Genomic DNA, 20078 nt, shown 5'->3' with positions numbered 1-20078 from the left:
AAAGACGCTAAGCGCCATTAGAGAACAACGAGGGTCACCCACTGGACGCCAGGGATCCAAGCCGCAAGTAGGCCATCCTATGAGAGGGTCCAAATTCCGGGAGACAGACACTGCTATGCGCTCCATTGGTTCTGCATCAGGTAGGCATACCAACCCGTGTTCTGATGAACCAAATCGACTAGAACGTCGAGGGAGAGACTCGTCGATGCCACCGGTAGTCATGAGGTAAAAACAGAGCATTCGATGGTGTTGGTGCAGGAGAGGTTGAGCAGACAAGACAGTTGATCGCTTCGAATTCGAGTGTGGGAATATAAGGGAGCCTCCTGTTGTGAGACCCGAGTCAGCAATTGTTGATCCAGTTGGACGAGGTGTCGTGCTTTACGTTGTTCATGAAGAATTCCCCGAGTGTACGGTTGAGACAGATGGTCAATTAGGATTGTCATCATACCAGCTTACCAACTAGATCACTGCCAATTCTGTTCTGCAATGCAGTCACCAATATGCCATGTTGTATCCAGGCTCGTCGCACTCTCCGGCTGTCGCTTCGAGAAGTTGCGCTGGATGCACCGGGCAAGTTCACAGGACGGCAAAGGCGCGTGACGAGCCCACTTGTGACAAGAAATTGCAGAGTCCCCTATTGGGAGACTGCTCCGTGTAGAGGCACTCTGTTGTTGAGGATGTGAAGGCGGTGAGGTGGAGGGGGTAAGAGGCGATGGAGCGCGTCGGCCCCTTGGTCTTATCTGACTCGGCGGGAATAGGTTACTCGCCACAGCACTTTTCGAGGTTGGTGATGGGCTGCTCCTACAACAGCATGAAGATGTCAGTGGGGTTCGTGTCTGGGGCACAGACTTGGCGCAAAATCAAAAACCGGCGCAGCAGGATGCGCGATATTCCACTCACCTCATCGTGCACAACGAACGTCTGGGGCTTATGCGTCCTGTCGTTGACCCACAGCCCTGGTCTGCAGAATTTCAGGACATGCTGCATGATTTGAAGTGACAGGGCCAGAAATGGTGTGTAAGCCATGACCGCGTGGAGCACTGACGGAGTGCTGGTTCGGGCTCACTTTGGCGCGCTGTCAACTGTTTCCTGTCCATCATTAGCTTTTCGGTCGGCGAGACAATAAGTGACTTACATGTTCTGAAAGAAGACACCGGAAAGGGTTCCGCGGCTTTGCGCATGCATTGGACGGATGGATCTTTCTTTCGCATTGTCTTTGAAGTCAGTCCAGTTTCGGAAAGGGTCGCGCTGAAATCTACATACCTGTATGGAAATTGCTCTTTTGCATCGATATTCAGGGGCGGAACAGTGGTCCGCTGCTATTGTGGACAGATGTTCGCATACTTTGAACAGCTAACCCAAATCTGCTTCTTTGATCGGCTGGCATAGGTGGAATAGTGGATCTGGTGGGAATCACTTTCTCACAAGCCCTTTCTAGCTTGTCGGCCCACGATGTATCGATAGATGTCAGTACAGTGGAAATTCCACTAGGGTTGAAGGGAAGAACTTATCAGGTGCCTCAAACCGAGGGCCTGCTCGACTTTACACAGCAAGTGACAGTATTGTGGAACGAATTGCTGAGGGGAGAGGACGTATTTATAGGCTTGTAGGCTCCTGTCGCGCACGTGCTCTGCTAGGGAGCAAACGTTGGACACGATGCCTATCCTAAGTGCAACCCATACCTTCGTTCTACCGCAACTATTTGCGGCAAAATCCTTGGTGTCATGTTAGATGCCCACCGAGTAAAAATGCTAGGGTCATGTTGAGAATTAGTCAAAGTGAGTCGGTTAAGAAACGTTGGCTTACTGTTGAATCTATGGTCCTAACACTGAGGCAATGGAAGCTGTTCATTCTTTGATTTTACCAAGAGCCCTCACATTTTCGTCCAAGGAACATGGAGATTTTCTGACCTCACTCGAGTATATACGGGAAGGGTGTCCAAAGGTATTTCCATTCATCTTTTCTTTGATAGCCTATGATTGTATCCTCGGATATTCTTCATATCAATTGATTTCATAGCTTCTTGCTCATGGAGTATCACGCTCTCCATTCGGTTTCCCAGTTGTCTCCGAAATCGCTCGACCACAGAACCTGTATCTCATCGCGGATGTCCTCGGTGACATCCTCCCATTCTCCGTCCATATTTTCCAGCATGTCAGCACCTACAATGTCGAACTCATGGCCAGCCCATTCTCCCTTGGTCAAATATCCTCCCCCCGCAATGCTAGTTGAACTATCAGACGACCAACAGATACGCATCAGAACTATGTGGCCAAGAGTGGTTCCGGATGGCAACTTGTCCTTGAAGACATATTGGCTGGTAGTCAAGTTCCTCAGGAGTCGAATTTTGGGATTGACAGATTCTTCCATGGCCGTGAGAGTCGCTGCCTCCCCTTCTTCTTCGTAAGACCATAGTTCAAACTCCTCCTCAACGACATCATAGCGGAGAAGCTTGGATGTTGCATCGCTCTCGGCGGAAATCAAGTGGAGTTTGTCTTGTTGAATCGTGGCAGGGAGATCGTCTGGATTTAAGTAATCTCCAATACAGATGAGCCGAGTGCCAGCCCACTCGTGTTCAATCAGGTCACACAGTATGTTGGCCCATGACGAAAAAAGCAACTCTGATAGCTTTCCACCACATGACTGTGTTGTGTACTCGCGTCTGGATGGGCAAACCACCTGCCAGTATTGGCCCATTGTTTCTTCAAAGAAAAGGATAGGATGGAATTCGTGGAAGTGGAGGCCGTCAACGGATTAGAGCAAAGTTGAACGCTCGAATATGCTAATATTGGATGTAGCGGGAAGATGGTACACTTGTAATATGGCTTGTCTGGCGAGGCGCTTGACCTTTATATGTTGGTCACAATGGCGCCACTTGGCCCTGAGACAAGAAACAGAGGTCGCAGGAGTTAGGTGGTTCGGTTTTCGTATGTCCGTCATATTAGAGATTCAGGTTCGATGCATAACTCCCAGGAATGGGTGGGTGTTTCCTGGGAACACTATAGCCGTATGTCAAGGATATACATGAAGCATACGGAACGATGGAGATATGATCTGCGCGGGACCCACATGGTGTACATGGGTTCCCCTGAACGCGAGGAAGCTACCTTTCTTTTGCTTCCTCGCGCTACGTCTTATATCTAGAGTCAACTATAGTTGTTCTTAATATTGATTGTTAATCTTGAGACACTATCCACCTCTATGTATACGTGAGACCCTCACACTAGATCTGGGAGTGTCAGAGATCGAGCATATATAGTAGCTTGGGTGTTTGGTCGCTGACCAAACATTGTGCCTTTTTGGCCAGATGGCGTAGTGGTAAAACCCAAGCATCCATGAACCGTCACAGTTCGGGCTAAATATTAGCTTCTGGGAATCAAATCGGAGGAACCACTTGACGCATATCACTCTCAGATCACACAGACCATGCACTTCTGCGCATTTCTTCCCGCAGCACAGTCTTCGAATGTTAGGGGTTGTTCAAAGAATCTCTGGTGCGGTTTTCCGCACCGCATTGTGATGCTTACCAGCAAATTGGGACTCTGCATTAATTATGGTGCCTAGGCCCCTCTAGAGGCCAGGATCTGACGGAGACGTGACTCTGCTGTGCCGAGCGGTGCAATGTTTAGTTCCGGAGCCTTCACCAGCGCGTCCGACCATTCGTAGGTGGCTGATGGTCGGGCGGTAGGTTAGAAACGCTGTCTAGATTATTACAGGCTCAATATCGTGTCCAAAATGGTCACGGTTATTGAGATACGGAGTTGTATTTTATCGCATTTTGCAGTGTTTTGGGGTATCTCACTCGCCTGTGTTTCACCCTCCCGTGTCTCACTCCCTCCTCTGGATTGGTACGATATTTTAGAGGGCAAATGCGCCTCCAGTCCACTACACTAACCGAAGACTAACGCCCGCTAGATATAACCAAAGCCGACGAAAGCAACGTAGGTCTGTGTAGGTTCTGTCGGAAATTGCAGAATAGGTATAAATTCAACGGTTACACCTAGCGAGGAGTCCCATTTCTGCCATCATTCTTACCCAGATTCTTTGACGGAGTTTTGAGCCTGTTCAAAATGAGGTTTCTATATTATATTCAAGCACGTGTTCTCCCCGTGGCCTTAGCTGGCTATTACAACCATGGAACTCAGTTCGCTTCTTATGTTTCCAATCCTGAATGGGCACGTGATAAACTGGTACGTATGTATATGTTGAAAAACCTGCATGAATAGATGGTGTATACCAGATATATCAGGCATGAATCAGTCAGCTTGAATCCTTCCTCAAAAAGAGTATAGTTCAGGGGAAATCCTTCCATTTAAATAGGGTCTCTTTCTCATTGAGAAAGAGACCAGACTTAAACACCTCTCTGGAATAGACTGTTTTGCATGCTTCATTCATTCTCTATCATTAGACATTCTAAATTTCAACAGTATATTTAGTCCCCGTAAGGAACTACGTTTTGACAAAGCCAATCGTGCCACCCTCCCCGAAGAAGCAGACAGAGTAGAATCAAGAGTCTGTAAGCCCATCTCTTGCCCTTTCATGGGCATCGCGTTGACTTGGAAAAACGGAAATCTTTCTTTTGGCCCCAATGTAAGTAGTGTTAAGTACCGCATGATGACGATACATCGACGCCTTTTGGCCCCAAGCTGTCTCAGGTATAAATAGTACCTAAGTGGCTGAAGAAACCAGAAGATCCATGAGCGTCACTGTCTTACCTGGCTGGCCCATAATAAGATTGAAAAAAGACGTATGTAGATCCAGTGGTATCCGTATTTCCTCATCTATACCCAGTATGGACTAGTTGATGAAACCCCGTTTTACTATACGGGTGTATGGGCAGTGATAGGAACAATTATTCTAATACAAAGCAGCTCCGCAAGGCTTACTCTGCCTTGGATTATTCGTTTCTACTGATTTAGCCCTTATTCTTACAGGCGAAAAATTCCCACTAGAAGACGCCATGGAAAGGAGAATGGAGCGCGCGTTAAAGTGTTGTTGTTAGATTAAGAATTGGCATTACTAGTATTGGGGTTCAATCTCGAGTTTCATAGAGTTGAGACGTATATCAAAAAAGTCTGATCTCTCGTAGAAGCCAGATAAGTACCGAGTGTGATCAACTAACGTTAGTTCCAACCCTTGCAAATGCAAGCCTCGCCCCCACTAAGCTGCCACTCATTTTCAGTGCACAGCAGTGCCCCACTGAGCCTCCGTATCCACTTTTCGGGGCCTGCTCTTTAGGTGTATTCAGCTCTCATTAACGAACTGGAGCCTTCAGAGCAACGACGGAGCTTCGGACGCTAGGCTTGCATTTCACATCCAGGCTGGGACGAAGCGCAGGGAGAACAGGTGTTCTATAGTCCTGTTTCGGTATTTCCAGAAGGGGACCAGGCGATAGACACTGAGCTTGTTCGTCTCTCGCCTCCAATTGCTGAAGAGTGAACAATAAATTTCCTTTTGATCCACAATCGCGCGACTTGGGGGCATTTCCTCGGCCAAATAGAGATCCGTTTATTTATGGAATCTGACATGCATATGTGCATTGTGCTATGAAACTGAGGCATTTACTTGATATTCACAGATAACTAACATAGCCACAGGCATGTAAAATGGCACCAGCCCTTGATCGAATCGAGAGCTGTATAAAGGCACTCGAGAATTGGATCATCTTTGTATTTCTCTTCTTTCTCTGTTCTTTTGCGACATTTCCATCCATCTTCTTACCAGTATACCAGTATGTGTTCTAGAACCGTTCTGCCTTACTCCTGTGGGATATTGCTGACTAGACTTAGATACTATTCAAACCACGGAGCCACGAGAGTGCTCTCAATATCTCAAACATGTTCAAGAGCATCTCGGATCAGTTTGGATCCGTCCTCGTTTCCTTGCTAGCTATTCATGGGCTATGCTCGGCACTTGCGGCCGAAACAAAGGAGACATTGGACCAAAGCAGTGAGATTGAGCACGGCGAGCTAGCTGTCCGGACAAGCGACCGGTATACAATCGTTCATAAATGGCCCAGTGCAGGCGCTGCTGCGGTCATCGGAGCGGGTGGTACACTCGGCCTTGTGATTACTGGAGCTGTTGGCAACTACTTTAGTTGGCTTAGTAACCAACCGGACGCGGACAAGATTTGTGGCAAGTCAGCGATAATCTCAGTCACTGAAAATGGAGTTGGGTATAAATATTATGTGTATTCATACACGACAGGAAGCAGTTGCGACAGCACTCAGCGAGCAATGACCATCACCAACGCTCTCTCAGATGCATTCGATGAATTACACTCTGAGGGTGCCTCTGCAGTGTGCCTTGATTTTGATCACCAGGGCACATGGCACGGAGTGATTGGTCTCGCCACCGATGCCTCAGGACAGGACCCAAAATCCGCTTGCTCCGACCATCACAAAGGCGCAAAAAGAAGCAACCCTGGGTTTCCTGAGCTCGAGACAAGGAGCACCGCGAAGAGAAATGAGATTGGACTTGTGAAAAGAACTGCAATATCCGTCTCCGAGAGTAACGAGAAGTCAGGAAGCACCAAGTTCAGTGATCCCAACAAGTCCCAGGCAGTCATCATTGGAATTGCGACCGAGATCTATCAGAAAAGTGCAGCCAAAAGCTGTGATCACGTTACAGGCCGCCTGACGGACGCGAACGGAAAGGACTATAACTATTACTACTACGCCTCAGGGCGCAATTGTGATACCACTGCTGAGATCAAGACAATCGTTTCTGCTATTGACGATGCATGGGAGGGCCTGGGCAGCACCTCGGCGCTCTGCATGACAATGAGCCATGGAGGCACATGGCGAGGCCATCTTGGTGTTTCTGCGATGCAAGCCGATTACCCTGCCCAAAAGTTGTGTTAGACTAAAGATCACACCAAGATATGTATGTCTGACGAAGTCCAAAGGTGTCTACCAAGCACATTTCAGTAACATAATCCTCGTCAGGAAAAGGAAAGGAAAGGATGCTTCAACGCCCTAACACATGTCTGCAATGATACAACATCAGTGCCTTGGTTTACAACAGATCGAGTGGGGTATCATATTATCTACAGGATGGTGGCGCAGCCTATGCAGGAACATCCGCCGAGTCGTGGCTTTGCTCCCTGGAGCATATCTGGAGTAGGAGCCACATTGTCTTTCTCATACATGTATTTACTCGTTTGAGATCAATCATACATTGTTACATATATCCAAGTCTCATTCGAACATTTCCAAAATAGATGTAATGACCTTTGCAAGAAATTCTAGAGTCACATTCGTCAAGTCTCCACGCTCTAATTAACAAATGGTAGAGTGCAGCAGTTGTCTTAGTCCATATATCCACATGGACCAATTTATTGCTCACCGATGTGAATAGGAACGCCAGCAGCTCCTTTCCTCCCCATTTTCTGCCCTCACAGCCCAAAGCCGGGAACTACAGCATGGGGGTTGCTTTATATCTGTGAGGCCGAGGTCGCCAAAGTCAGCCCCATCAGCACTATCGCCAGTCAAGTCCCCGTTCGAAATGACATTCGGGGCTGGAATTTCCAAGAATACGGGCTTGACATTCTGGAGGCACTCGAAAACGAAGTGATCGTGGAATATGGGAATATGCAATACAAGAAACAGAAGAAACGGCTTCGTAGAATGCAGGAAGGGCTCGCGTAGCGTAGCGGATTTTCCTTGTCCGTTCAGTGAATTTTGTATGCGATAGCCACCGGACCTTGATACGTTCATGCCTTAGGGCCTTCATTGAGCCTTTTTACCTCTTTTGCATCATTCAATCTCTTGTGGTGCCTGGCCGCATATTCAACAATGACAGGACAGAAAACTTAAAGTTTAAAGTGCCAAACGCCCACAAGAAGAGAGAGAAGGGACTGAGTGCCAAACAACATTCGATCAATATGCATTTAACCACCATCAAACCCACAAAGACGCCAATAGTAACATATAAGATTGAATAGAATCTGCCAAAAGTTCGATTCGATTCGATTCGTGCGGAGCGGTAGCTGTTCTTAATATTGATTGTGCATCTTGAAACACTATCCACCTCTATGTATACGTGGGACCCTCACAGCTTGTTAATTTGACTATGGGAATCAATATGTTGACCCTGGGAAGCTCAAAGCATTTCTAGGAGCTGTCTATTCCCTAGGAGCCACAATTTAGCTCCTGGGGCTATTTCTAATCTCTAGGAAAGCGAGGTCTACCCCTGGGATCTTCACTTTGCGTTCCTGACTGAATATGAAACTGGCTCTGGGAACACATTGACCAGATCTGGGAGCTGTGGAGGCCCTGAGAGCTTACTTTAGGGTCCTAGGGTCACTATCTTGCCTTCCGAGATCGCCGAAAGCCCTCACAAAACAGCTTCACCGGACCTGCGCACAATTCTGCGTCATTCGGTCACTCCTAGAGGGCCAAATTATAGCCCCAGGAATTAAAGAAATTGTCAACAGGAACGCGGTTTTGATTCCCGGAGGTGGGGATACCAGACCCCAGAAGCTACATCGGGTTTCCTGGGGGCTACGTGGCTCCTAGAGGATGTTTCTTTGCTCCCAGAAACGTTTCAGAGGCTTCCGGAAGCAAGAGAACTCCTAGGGTCAAGAGATGAGTTCCTAGCACCAATGAAACCATCTACAGGGGCGTGACCTGTTTCTTAATGGTGATGAAGAAAATGTGCATGTTTGTATCTGGATACCGCTATGGATATCTAGTTGCTGGTTATACGGACAGAGACAGGAAGTGTGCATAAAACATGGAAAGTTTTATCTAAGTCCCGGCATTGAAGGCCATATAAAAATGATTTCGGACCAAAGTACCCCTAGAGAGAATAATTTTTCGCTTTATTCGGGAGGCAGAACTCCAATGGGACGACGCCTGTTTAAGCATCACTTTACGTGCGGGTGAGAAGTCGAACACCACTGCAGGGAGTTGCATACAACCAAACCCCAACTTGCAATCTCAAGCACGGTTGCTCCATCGACATAGCTTCTTACTCCCAACAGGGCGATCTGTTGTATGTGATTCCTCGGTCCAAGTGATAAGAAAGGAAATTGAAAGACTAAACAATGCGCTAGGACAAGCAGGCAGTCGCTCCAAGCAAACCATGCGAATTCGGAACTGATTCTGGCAGATTCTCAAGGTAACAAGATACCTCTTGAGCCTGCCATTGGTATTTGCATTACCCGTGCTCCCGTGATCGGCGAGCTGTTTGTTGTCGAGCTCGAAGACCGTCGGAGAACTCAAGAAGTGTCATATTATATGTATGTTCAATCCCTGGGACGACAATATAACGCACAAACTAACCCGTAACTTCAAAGGGCGTATTCAATCACTATGGCCCAGTTTTCCGAAAATGGGAAGTCCCTTATTTGCTTTTCGTCGGATTGGGACAAGGTCTCGAATACTATCATATCGATGGAAGTCTTCAAGAGAAGCGCCCAAATTGGGAAATAAAGCATAGCTACAATACAGGCTATTACTACTCCCCGACTGAAATCATAGAACTTTATGCAGAATCGAATCACAACCTATGAATCAGCATAAATCTATCAGAACACCCATCCAGTTTAACTCAATTGCGTTGCTGTCCACGTCTCCGTCTAATTTGCCCTCAATACATATAATGTTCAAAAAGGAAATGAAACCAGACATTGAAAAACATAAATAATAGAAAGCCAAAAATTCCATGCACCTGCAAAGTAGTGAAGGGTATGTTTGGTACATCCCGAGAGTTGCACTTGTTCTTCATATTTCCTCAATCCGCGGAACAATCAGAAGAAGGTGCGGTCTGGGAGGTAGTCAAGGATGACTCCGACACTGATGACGAAGACCTCGGTGTCGTCAAAGCGGAGGACGCCTTGGTGGAAGATCCCGAGTCAGAAGCAATACATCGGCTGCCATGCTTGAGTCCGTTGTCTAATGTACATGACGACATTTCTCCCTGGTGATTGGAGAAGGTGACCACCCCCGTATCCTTCACCTGAATCCATGCAGCTGACGAATTGTCTTCCGTGCCACAAGCCTCCACCCCGTGCACAGGGTAGCGATGGGTGCGGTCTCCGACTTCGTTCACCGCTGCGAGTTTATTAGTAACTCTTTTTGCTGACTCTTATGCCAGAAGTCCACTTACTTGAGCATTTTTCTCCCTCAAGCTGGCCAAAGAATGCTGAAGATCCCGTGCAGCCATGGTTGTCATAGGACCATATCGCGCATTGACCATCAATATCAATGATCTCAAGGGTGCCGCCGAGAGATCCGCTTGCATAGGCACTGGCGAGAATCATAACGATGGAGAAACGCATTTTCCTTGTCTTAGACGAATTACAGGAACTTAAAATTCGAAAATATTGTGTGTTGGGTCTTGTGTCCTGTATTTCTTAACCGATTGATTTGGCGTTGTGTGTAGTCGAGCAAAACGAGGATGGATGACAGAGGCTTTTATAGAATTACGGAGATTTCTGAGAGCCTTCAGATCGCCTGTAGGGGGCACATATTGAATTAAAAATGTCAGTCGGCTGACCAAAGTTGAGGTGCATGGGAGATTAACACTTTGGCAAGTATGGTCGGTTATTGAGGCTCACTATGCGGTCAGGAATCGGTTAGATCAGTTTAGGCCAGCTAAGACAACTTGATGCTTGCCCAATAACCCTTGACGTATCTAGGGCTAGAACATGCGGGCGACCTTTTCAGAACTGATGAGCTCCGGAGTTCTGAGGTACTTCCTTTCAACATCTCACCAGATTACACCTCACAACCCGGCCGAAGGAAAATGGCTTGCTACAGCTTTATGGCGTGTCGTCGTGGCTGAAGAAGTGAGGACTGGATATGCACTTGGACACTTGTGGCGTAGCAGGCCATTTTCGAAGTGATGTGCCGCGACTACGATAACGCGGGGCGCGAAATGCACAGCCATAGATTTCGACCTTGGTCTTTGTCCATTCTGATAGAGCTATGCTATTCATAACCGAGGACCCATGTATCCAATTACGAGGCGTATCAGGCCGCGTGTGTGGTCGGCGGTCTTGTTCCGGAAGTCGGCCCAGCCTTGGTCCCCACAACACGCTGTGTTGAACGATCCAATTCATGTTTCTGAGGCACTACAACACGGTGCGGGTGAGTTGCCTCTGGCTTTTTGTTAGCCTTTTCGTCTCTTCAACCCAAATCCGCTGCATAATGTATGTTGCGGCCGGCAGCCGCACTTTGTCGAGGCCATGAAACACATACTGATACAACAGAATGCCCTTGAACTTTACTCCTGTGCTTCCAAGTAGCATCCTGCATCACTAAAATGAAATAGAACCCGCCGAAAAGCACATGTATAGCAGAAAGCATATTCATATTTTATACTTTGGGAGATATGGAACATCCTCTCCCACCATTACTATATAGCCTATGACCCCCCAGCTTGGTCATGGGCTCTCGCGACCCTGACCTTTGGCTTTTTCGAAGTGTCTAAAGACCATGTCCTCTCAATCCACCACAACCATGGATGGTGAATTCAAGCGTATCAAAAATATCCAGATGAATGCGCTGGACGAGAACATCATGGCTTTCCTCGAAGCAACTCAGAAGTCGGTCCAATCCCGGGGCATATGCAACCCAAGGGGCCCTTTCAAGAGGTCTCTGATTCATTACGCCGCTATGGGGGACTGTACTGAGCTTCTTTTACGACTTCTGGATATTGGTGCGCCAATTGACGATCGCGATCAAAACAAACGTACCCCTCTTTCCTGGGCTGCTGAGTATGGCTCTTACAACGCAACGAGAATTCTGGTGGAAAATGGAGCCCAAGTCAATGCTCTCGACGATATGTACGGGACACCATTGTCGTGGCTGGAACACGCCGGGCGTCCTGATTGCAAAGGCCTCCCATTTACCAAAGCATATCTCAAAAAGAATGGGGCAACCATGAAAGGTGCCAAACGGGCCTGGATTTTGCAAAAGCTTGGGCTTCTCTGAGTGTCGTGTCTACGGGGGAATCTTCCAGCACCTTCCCAACTTAGGTTTCGTCCATAGTTTGCCTGTTGTGTTTCTGAAGGCTGTGATTCTTCGTTACTAAAGGAGTCTATGCATTCTTATCCCTTTTTCTTACACAGAGTTACGTCCCCAAGACAAACGTTTGTCAGCGGCAGCCACCTATAACCCATGTTCCTGTACTAGTCAAAACCTCTGTTAATATCGGAATAGAAAGTAAGATTCATCCCAGCTTGTTTGAACGTTGGGATGGTAATAATGCACTATTCGTTTGTTGTACAATCTTGCCCGAGTGCAGACGATAGAGGATCGCGTACGCTAACAACCTCATCTCGTAATGCCATACTTGGGTTGCTGTAAAATCTTACCACGATGCTAATTTGCCAGCAAAGGTAATAACAACAGGATATTAAAGCAAGAGGCTTGCTGCTGACAGAACCGCCGCACCATTAAACGGAGGAATGACGTAGGAGTGGCAGAGACGTACATGGATTAGGCAACTCTGGAAACTCTTACCATTCTCCCATCTAGTGTCTTTATACTTGCACAAGCAATGGTCAACACGTTTTACCGGCAGTTCCATCAGCTTGATTGTTGGCGGCCTCAACAGGTTATCTTGCTCTCTTAATCCATCTGTACTGTACTAAGTTGGATGTTCAGCTAAAGCCTGAAATGGATAGCCAGAATTCGTCCAGCCAACGATCATTTTGATGACCAAAAGCTCCATACTTTGAACGGACGACAGTCTGGCTACACTCGACCGCAGCAGCAAGACATATAATGGCACTTATATCATTTATTTGGAGATTAATAAGGAACGCTGATTATCCTTAAACTGATTTGTCACTTTCACTGTATTTTAGCACTGACAATATAATATAAAGCGTCCACTGATCTGTTTGAGATAGCCGCGTTTTGTCGCGTGTCAGAAGTAAGATGTAATTGAGATCTCATGATATTATGTATTCTGCTTTCAAAGTTGTAACACTTGCTCATTTTTGCATTAAGGTACTGCTACGTATTTTGGTGAGCCCATGATGGAGAGAAGCGTCAGCTAATCGCCACCACATCTCTCTCAGAAAACGCAACAAGACTGGCAGTGCTAAAAGTGACAATTGTAACGTTGACTGTCTTGCATACGCGCTTTCCACAGGATCTGTTGATATGACGTTTTCCCCTTTCCATGGGCGCGGCTTATTATAAATCAACGACAATGAATTTGTAATGCGAGTATCATTCTTGCAGGATAGGCACGGTAAATTCCAACAAACAAACACCGGAGAAGAATGATGAGACACCCTGCTAGATCACTGTCATTCTGCCTGAGAATCTTCTTCGAACGCTATTGACGAGCCGCGTGACAGGCGAGGGCAGGAATGAGTCCTCATCGCCTTCATCCGCCATATCCTGGCCCAGGTCATCCGTAGGTGCGCTTTCCAGAATCACTGTGTCTGCCTCGCTGTTTTCGTCGTCCTCTGGGCGCTCGTCAATACTCGCTTCAGCTGGGCTCCACTCATCCTCGCTGATCGGTTCAGGCCTTTCTGCCTCTGTTTCGAACTCCTCCCATTCTTCGTTACTTTCCTTGTTACGTTCTAGCCGGCTGATCAATTGCTTCCCTCTTTCAGATTCCTCCGAGTACGCATACATCACTAGGTCTCGCATGGCCGACTCATCTAAATATTCCCCACGCGCATAGCAGATTTTTTGTGCAACTGTGAAAAGTCGCTCTGTGCCAGCACCTGTAGCCGGAATGGAGAGTAGATCTCGAGCCAGTCGAGTGAGAACAGGCCACTCGTGTTGACGGTCTTTCCAGTAAGCACATGGCGAGATATTGACAACTCCTGTTGTGTGTCAGTAGTTAACAGAAAATATAGTGAGTAGTTGTTCAGACCTTCGCGGAGATATTGATCAACTTCATCTTGCCCACTCCTTGAACTACCAGCCAGACCAGCTAGTGGATGCAGAAGCCGGTCAAGCCCCAGAAGCTGCGGAGAGCAAGACAGTCCATTCACACATGACAAGCTCGTGGGCATTTGCGGCCGATACTGTAGGTGAAAGATCCTGAGATATTCAATGTAGCGCTCGGAATGGCTCAAGCCTTGCCATGACGAGGCGCCATCGAATGCGGACACTTTATATTGGGGCGCAACAAAAGTTCCAGTGCCATACATGACCCCAAAGTCTTGAAATGTCTTTTCGTAGACTTCTCCAAGTTCCATCTTCATGACAAGCGACGCCTCAAGTAGTGTTCGCTTCCATGGAGCTGATTTTCTTCTCAATATTTCAGCTGACTGGTCGATATGCGTCATTAGTATCTTGAACACGAAACAGACTTTGTGGACTGTCGCCTCTTTCGAGGCCAGGAGGGCTGTAGTGAACTGGATGAATGGCATTGTCAGCTGCAGGACGTAGTCAACCTTGCGCCAGTCCGTATTCGTCAATTTGTACCGTAAATTCTTCCTTTCCTGGCAGTACTGGTCGATAAATCTTCGCAATCTGCTGGCTCGCTTCAACATCAAAAACACCGAATTCCAGCGGGCGTTTGCATCGTCCAACGGCAAGAGTCGAATCCCTGGGGGCTGAAGACACAAGAATTCATCGCGCTTTCCGGGGGTCTCGTTGACAAACTTTGCAAACGATCGAATCTGCAAGACACAAGGGTCAGAGCTGTTTCTCGTCAGGAGGACGGAGGACATTCACCTTTTCCAAAACACACATTATTTCTTCGCCATCTGAAGGTTCAGTCCAACCATTGACGTGTGATATTGCTCGCACATTCTCAACCCTTTCCCTTTCTGGGGAGCTTGTGATGTTTTCGATATACCGCCGAAGACAGAGCTGGATGGCCTGCACTGTGCCAGGAAGCCCAACAAAGCACTGCAGACGGCTGATACCACCAGAGGAAATCAACTTCTCTTGTAATGACAGCACCAGATTCTCGTCGACCCTATAGTCAATTGTCACGCTGAATATCCGACCAAGCAGCCCTTTGTTCCCGATCAGTGCAAGTATTTGATCACCCGGGTCAGTTCCTGTCTCGGGCCTGCAAAGTAGCTCGAATCCAAGCAGTACCTCTCGGTAGCTCCACTCTTTATCAAAGTAATACGCAGTAGTAGCCAGAAAGTCGTGCCCGAGCGGACTCTTCCAACAGCACAAGGCAATCGAAACTTTGGAGTCCCCGGGCAGATCCTGCAGTTGTGACTCTTGGTAGGTAGTTGCCACATCGTACATATGCTGGCGGAGTTGTTTCGACGAGGGAAGCTCCAAAATTTGTGGTCCGGCATAGACCAGGTTCAACAATTCTCGGAATGTGGGTTCTTCCGTGAGCCCAAATGGAAGATTTGCGGATGTAATTGTCCGCAGAAGCTGTTCTTTGAGCTGCGCCTTGGTGAATCTGCTCCTCTCGGGGGGAAAGCCCGCACGGGCCTCCTGGATTGCGCCTGGGGTGACAGCAGTAACGGACACCTTCTGCTTGCTTCTCCGACAAGAGTTGGATTTCAGGTGCTTACCCATTGCGCTCGTTCCATGAGATTTGTGATGTGGGTGATGTGGGTGATTCAGCGGCGTGAGGCAAGACCGACACACTACCTTGGGTCGACCAGACCTGAGCTCTGCCACCTGGTCAAAGTGCCTCCACACCTCCGAGGAGCGCGACTCAGTCGACCATCTGAATTTGTATTGTCCATTTTTGGTCAGTTGTTGTCCATATTCGGTCTCCAGCCACCACGATAAGAATTCGTGCTCCTGGGCGCTCTCGTAGAGCACCCAATGTCGGCGGTCGGGTGCAAACCGCGTGAGGTTGGCCGAGGGGCTTCTCGGTCGAGCTTCCAAAGCAACGATCCTTGAGTGGCCAGCGAAAGACTGTAAGTCGTTTCTTAGGTGAGAATCAATTGACTGCATCCGGGGGAAGACATACCGAGGACCGCGATACTGGAACAGATGACGGGTCTGAGTCTGTCCCAATTGAAAACATCGCGCTGAAGAGGTGTTTTACTGGCGAGGAGACCCGTCGGTATAGATAGGAGCATAGGCAAACCAAGCGAGACGGATGTTAGGGTTTTATGGTAGAGCGACCGCTGGGTCCCAGGAATCAGTCAATGCGTCAGACATTATGTATCTTGCTCTCCTGACTAATCCGTCCGTTCTTTTGCCTTGGGTGTTGAAGTTGAATTCCGTGACACATTGAAGAAACAGCAATGTTGATCCAAATTTCTCAATTTAGGCAGCCCGCAAATTGAAATGTCGGTGGTGTTCCCGGCTCTGCTTCACCATCGTTGAGTCAACGCGGTACACGTTGCAAAATGTTTACTGCAACCCTGTTGATGATGGGTTTATCGGATTGCTGATGGTTTCACTGGCATCGATATGGCCAGGGCTATAAACGAAGCATACATGATACGCAGGGAAGTCAATCGATCAACGATTCTCAACGCCTAATCTGGTCAACAAGTCTGCCTCTCACCGGGTCTTCCTCACTAGGAATCTAGTGAATCAACTGTCTACTGGGTTTGCACCATAAGCTAGGCTGAATTACTCCCGCACGTCTCTGGGGCTTCCATCCGCCCTCCAAGAATTACTGCGCCCGTTGGGACACCGCCTAGAGATGGTCAGGACCATAGAGTCATCAAATAGACATTTTGGCTATATAAGCGGGCGGCGCACCAGACTGGAAAAGTCAAACACATCATTTCGTTCATACTCTGTTGAGTCTTCTGACACCTAGTGTCCCTGTCCAAGATGGCCACGAAAGGAGAAAGTGAACTTGTCGAAGTCATGTCCTCTCACAGTGAGCTCAATGACTCTTGTGCTTCAGAATCAGTCTCTGAGCACTCCGAGGATGATATTTCTGAAACAAGTGAAGACCGCGCATTTGTGGTATCCGACGGAGGGCAATCCGCCTACTCGAACAGATCCTCTGTGTCGTCCCAGTACAGCCGGCATTGCCACATGCATTGCAATGACTCTTCTGTTTTCGTAAGTCGCCTGAGGAGAATATTTTGAGTTAATGGGCTGACATCTCCAGAATGGCGACAAAGTACCAATAAGCATACTGAGCAAACGCATTATCCAACAGAATGAGAGTTCGGTTGTACAGTATTTGGTTATATGGCGGTCCTGGGAGCAGGAAAAACCACATATAATTGGTACTATTGAGGAGACTTGATTCGTACTTAGTATTGGAGCTGCGCATAGCCCCAGTTTGTCGATAAGCCGTCTCTATTTGACGTGCTAAGCAATGTCATCGCTTTTTACCAAGAGGCTGTTTATGTTAAATTTTTTCCCAACCATGCCCTGTCTCCATACGCTGGAGGGAATATGTACATCAATTGGTAGGCTTTCTGCATCATATGTCGAAAGTGCAATCTGCGCAAGTCTCTTCTTGTTCATTGCACGTACAGTATCTGATTTCGCCAGAGTATGGCAGCGCCCAACATCTACATCTTCCGTCCGCTCAACACTTCTACCCGCAATAATGTGATAAATCCTAGCAAATTCAACCTCAGGTTTATTCGGAAGGATCTCACTGAAGTAGTGTAGCCTTGTAACTTGACATTCCAGCCACAGTTATGGATTGACGCGCTTGATGACCAGTACAAAAATCCAGATAAGTTGATTGGAATTTCTACGAACAGTTTCATCGCATACTTCCTTCTTTTATACGCTACTCACAGATCGAAAAGTCTCTGTGTACTGTATCCATCAGCTGCATCCCTGCCCGCTTTGACCGTGTTGTCTCTCGCCGTGGGAAAGAATCATATTTAAACAGCTCGTATCCAACGTTGAGCGATAAGTAGTGCCTGGCGTGATGCCAACGTAACCTAGAACAGTTTGGCCAACATTCGTGGCTTGCTACTCACACCAGGATACCTTTCCACAATGGAAGCCCAGATCAGTGTGACCACATTCAAGTTATGATAGGAAAACACTTAAACTCGCTTGGTCCTTCGTGAAGTGCGCTTTTTTTATCCTAGACCGTCAGAATATCACTCACTGTAAGGCGCTCCCATACAGTCTTATACACTAATCTCATCCCAAAGACGGCCAACTTTATACCTGATCCTGCACATTTACGTCGACAGAGACCAGTATCTGCGGATTACTACGACAAGATCTTGCTGGGAAGAACTGTGTGATACTGCACTCGATGTTACAAGTACTGGAACATCCGTTTCTGTCGCATTTGTGGCGTACGAATAGGTACGTATTTTGACTTCCAATGGCCATTTGTAAAGATGCTGAGCAAAGCAGGAATCATGTTCCTCATGCCGGTCTCTCCTCCTCGGAAGTCCCGATCACCAAAACCCCTTTTATATATTCGAAGACCGAGGAGCTAGTTTGGAAGTGGGAACAGTCAAAGCTCTGTGGCCAGAGCATCAACATCACACTCTCGTCCACCATGATTCCACAAGGTCATCCACCAAACAAAGCTGATAGCCAAGGCAAATTCGTATCCATCGAGAATGGCTTCACTCATGTCTTCCCTCAAGCACAGCTCATGAACCTGGAACCACATGACTATCAGCTTGGAATTCTGGAGACAACGCATTCAGCAAACCTGAAGATTATCCTTCTCGGTGCGAAGCAAGAGAAGCAAACAAAACGTTTCAGCGGAAGCCTCTTTGGCCTCCAGCATTCCCTGTTACAGAGAGGCTCTCTTTCTTCCAACCGCTGGTCAACTGAATTCTGGGTATCCGACTCGGTCGTTGTTGATTCAAGATCCATTGAAGAGGCTAAATCGGTACTCAAGGCTGTGCGTCCAGAGAGCCCTGGTGAGGCAACGTATGTCTGTGTTGGCCTTCCAGTCACAGTCTTCGGGCCATTATTCAACACGCTGGTTTCGAAATGGAACGCGAGTGCGGCTTCCTTCGAGTACTCCAACGGATTCATCTGGATATATTCCACAGTGGACCCGACAAACTTTAAGATTGACGCGGGCGAATCTTCCAGTCCAGCCAAGCAATCAATTTCTTCTATGCTGAAGCAGATGAACGGTAAATCCTGGTTTGTTAGGGCAAAGCTCATGTTCAGACTCGAAAGGTCAAGCGGGGAGAAAGCGGGTATTCTTGCCGAGCTCCTGGAAGTTTCTCATATACATGTCACCTCTTCTCATAAGCCCATCACTCACTCTTAGGACCGGCTTGATGTTGGAAGGGTTTGAAGGTTGGCAAGTCCGCTGCTGTCATCTATCTTTTGTCTTCTTTTGTTTCTTTTGAATCAGGTATACGTTACCCAATGAGGGATTAAAGGAGCCTTTCAAATCTTTTGGCAAAGAGCTATTTTTGCTGATATCTGTGTGATCTAACAATCACGTTCACATTAGGGCCAGAGAATTGCTTGAAATGGTCTTCAGCCAAACATTCATCGTAACACCTCTAGGAACTTCCAGACCAGGAATCAAATGCCAAGATTTACACTAAGCAAAAGCAAGCCTGATGGGCTGCAATACTACGTAGCCAGAAGGGGTTATAGAGCACGGATTCTGTGGTGATTGGTCCAGCCTTGTCAGATCGGCACTAGATTAGAATCCTATTCGGAATATAGCTCGGAGGCGTGTTTGCTACAACAAGACCGCCTTCCGTAGAAACAACGCTCTTTGCGTCTTCGACGAGTTCGGGTATGATTGCATCAATAGCCAGAATGACTTGGTCCATTGAAAAAGTCCTGGTGTGAAAACCCCACGGGCGGAGGATCACAACGGTTTCCACGGTCGCCGTCGCTGACCACAGCTGCCTCCCTGATCCTCTTGACAATGACACACACTGCCTAGCCGGACAAGCGGCCATGCGACATCTGAAAATGCGTCTCAGCACGTTGACTGACTTCAACAGTTGGAAATACGGGACAATTGAAAAACGCATTATATTGCAGGCACACGATGAGCGCGGAATTGGGCTTCAACGTTGAACATAAACTTCACGAGACGCACCTTTTACGCTGTCCATCGTTTTTTGACGGGGGCTCGATGATGATCATTTTCAATCATCAACCGGTCATCTCAGCCCAAGGAGCCGTAGAAAAGGGCCTTCCCATCTTGCTCACGAGCAGCAATGATCAGCGCATCAACATCCCAAGCTGCTTTCGACCGCTCAAACAAAGCTCTGGTCAGCGTTGTCCAGACAA

At 47.7% G+C, this 20078-nt stretch overlaps 3 protein-coding genes across 3 annotated transcripts; 1 reads left to right on the top strand and 2 right to left on the bottom strand.

Annotated features, from left to right (window-relative positions):
- Positions 1-2037: 2037 nt before the first annotated feature.
- On the bottom strand, positions 2038-2697 carry N7446_007571 (uncharacterized protein; the record flags this gene model as incomplete). Its single annotated transcript, XM_058516316.1, has 1 exon — positions 2038-2697. One exon carries the CDS (start codon positions 2695-2697, stop codon positions 2038-2040), a length of 660 nt encoding a protein of 219 aa, XP_058373494.1.
- A 3140-nt stretch (positions 2698-5837) lies between these two features.
- N7446_007570 (uncharacterized protein) lies at positions 5838-6863 on the top strand (the record flags this gene model as incomplete). The annotated part of the gene is made up of 1 exon (XM_058516315.1): positions 5838-6863. One exon carries the CDS (start codon positions 5838-5840, stop codon positions 6861-6863), a length of 1026 nt encoding a protein of 341 aa, XP_058373493.1.
- A 2875-nt stretch (positions 6864-9738) lies between these two features.
- N7446_007569 (uncharacterized protein) lies at positions 9739-10285 on the bottom strand (the record flags this gene model as incomplete). The annotated part of the gene is made up of 2 exons (XM_058516314.1): positions 9739-10058; positions 10114-10285. 2 exons carry the CDS (start codon positions 10283-10285, stop codon positions 9739-9741), a joined length of 492 nt encoding a protein of 163 aa, XP_058373492.1.
- Between the last annotated feature and the right edge of the window lie 9793 nt (positions 10286-20078).

The sequence above is a fragment of the Penicillium canescens genome (assembly GCF_028828765.1).
Source record: "Penicillium canescens strain IBT 15451 chromosome Unknown utg000004l_segment0_segment0, whole genome shotgun sequence".
Lineage (NCBI taxonomy): Eukaryota > Fungi > Ascomycota > Eurotiomycetes > Eurotiales > Aspergillaceae > Penicillium > Penicillium canescens.
The sequence above is the reverse complement of the archived record's forward strand: the minus strand, read 5'-3'. Positions and strand labels throughout refer to the sequence as shown.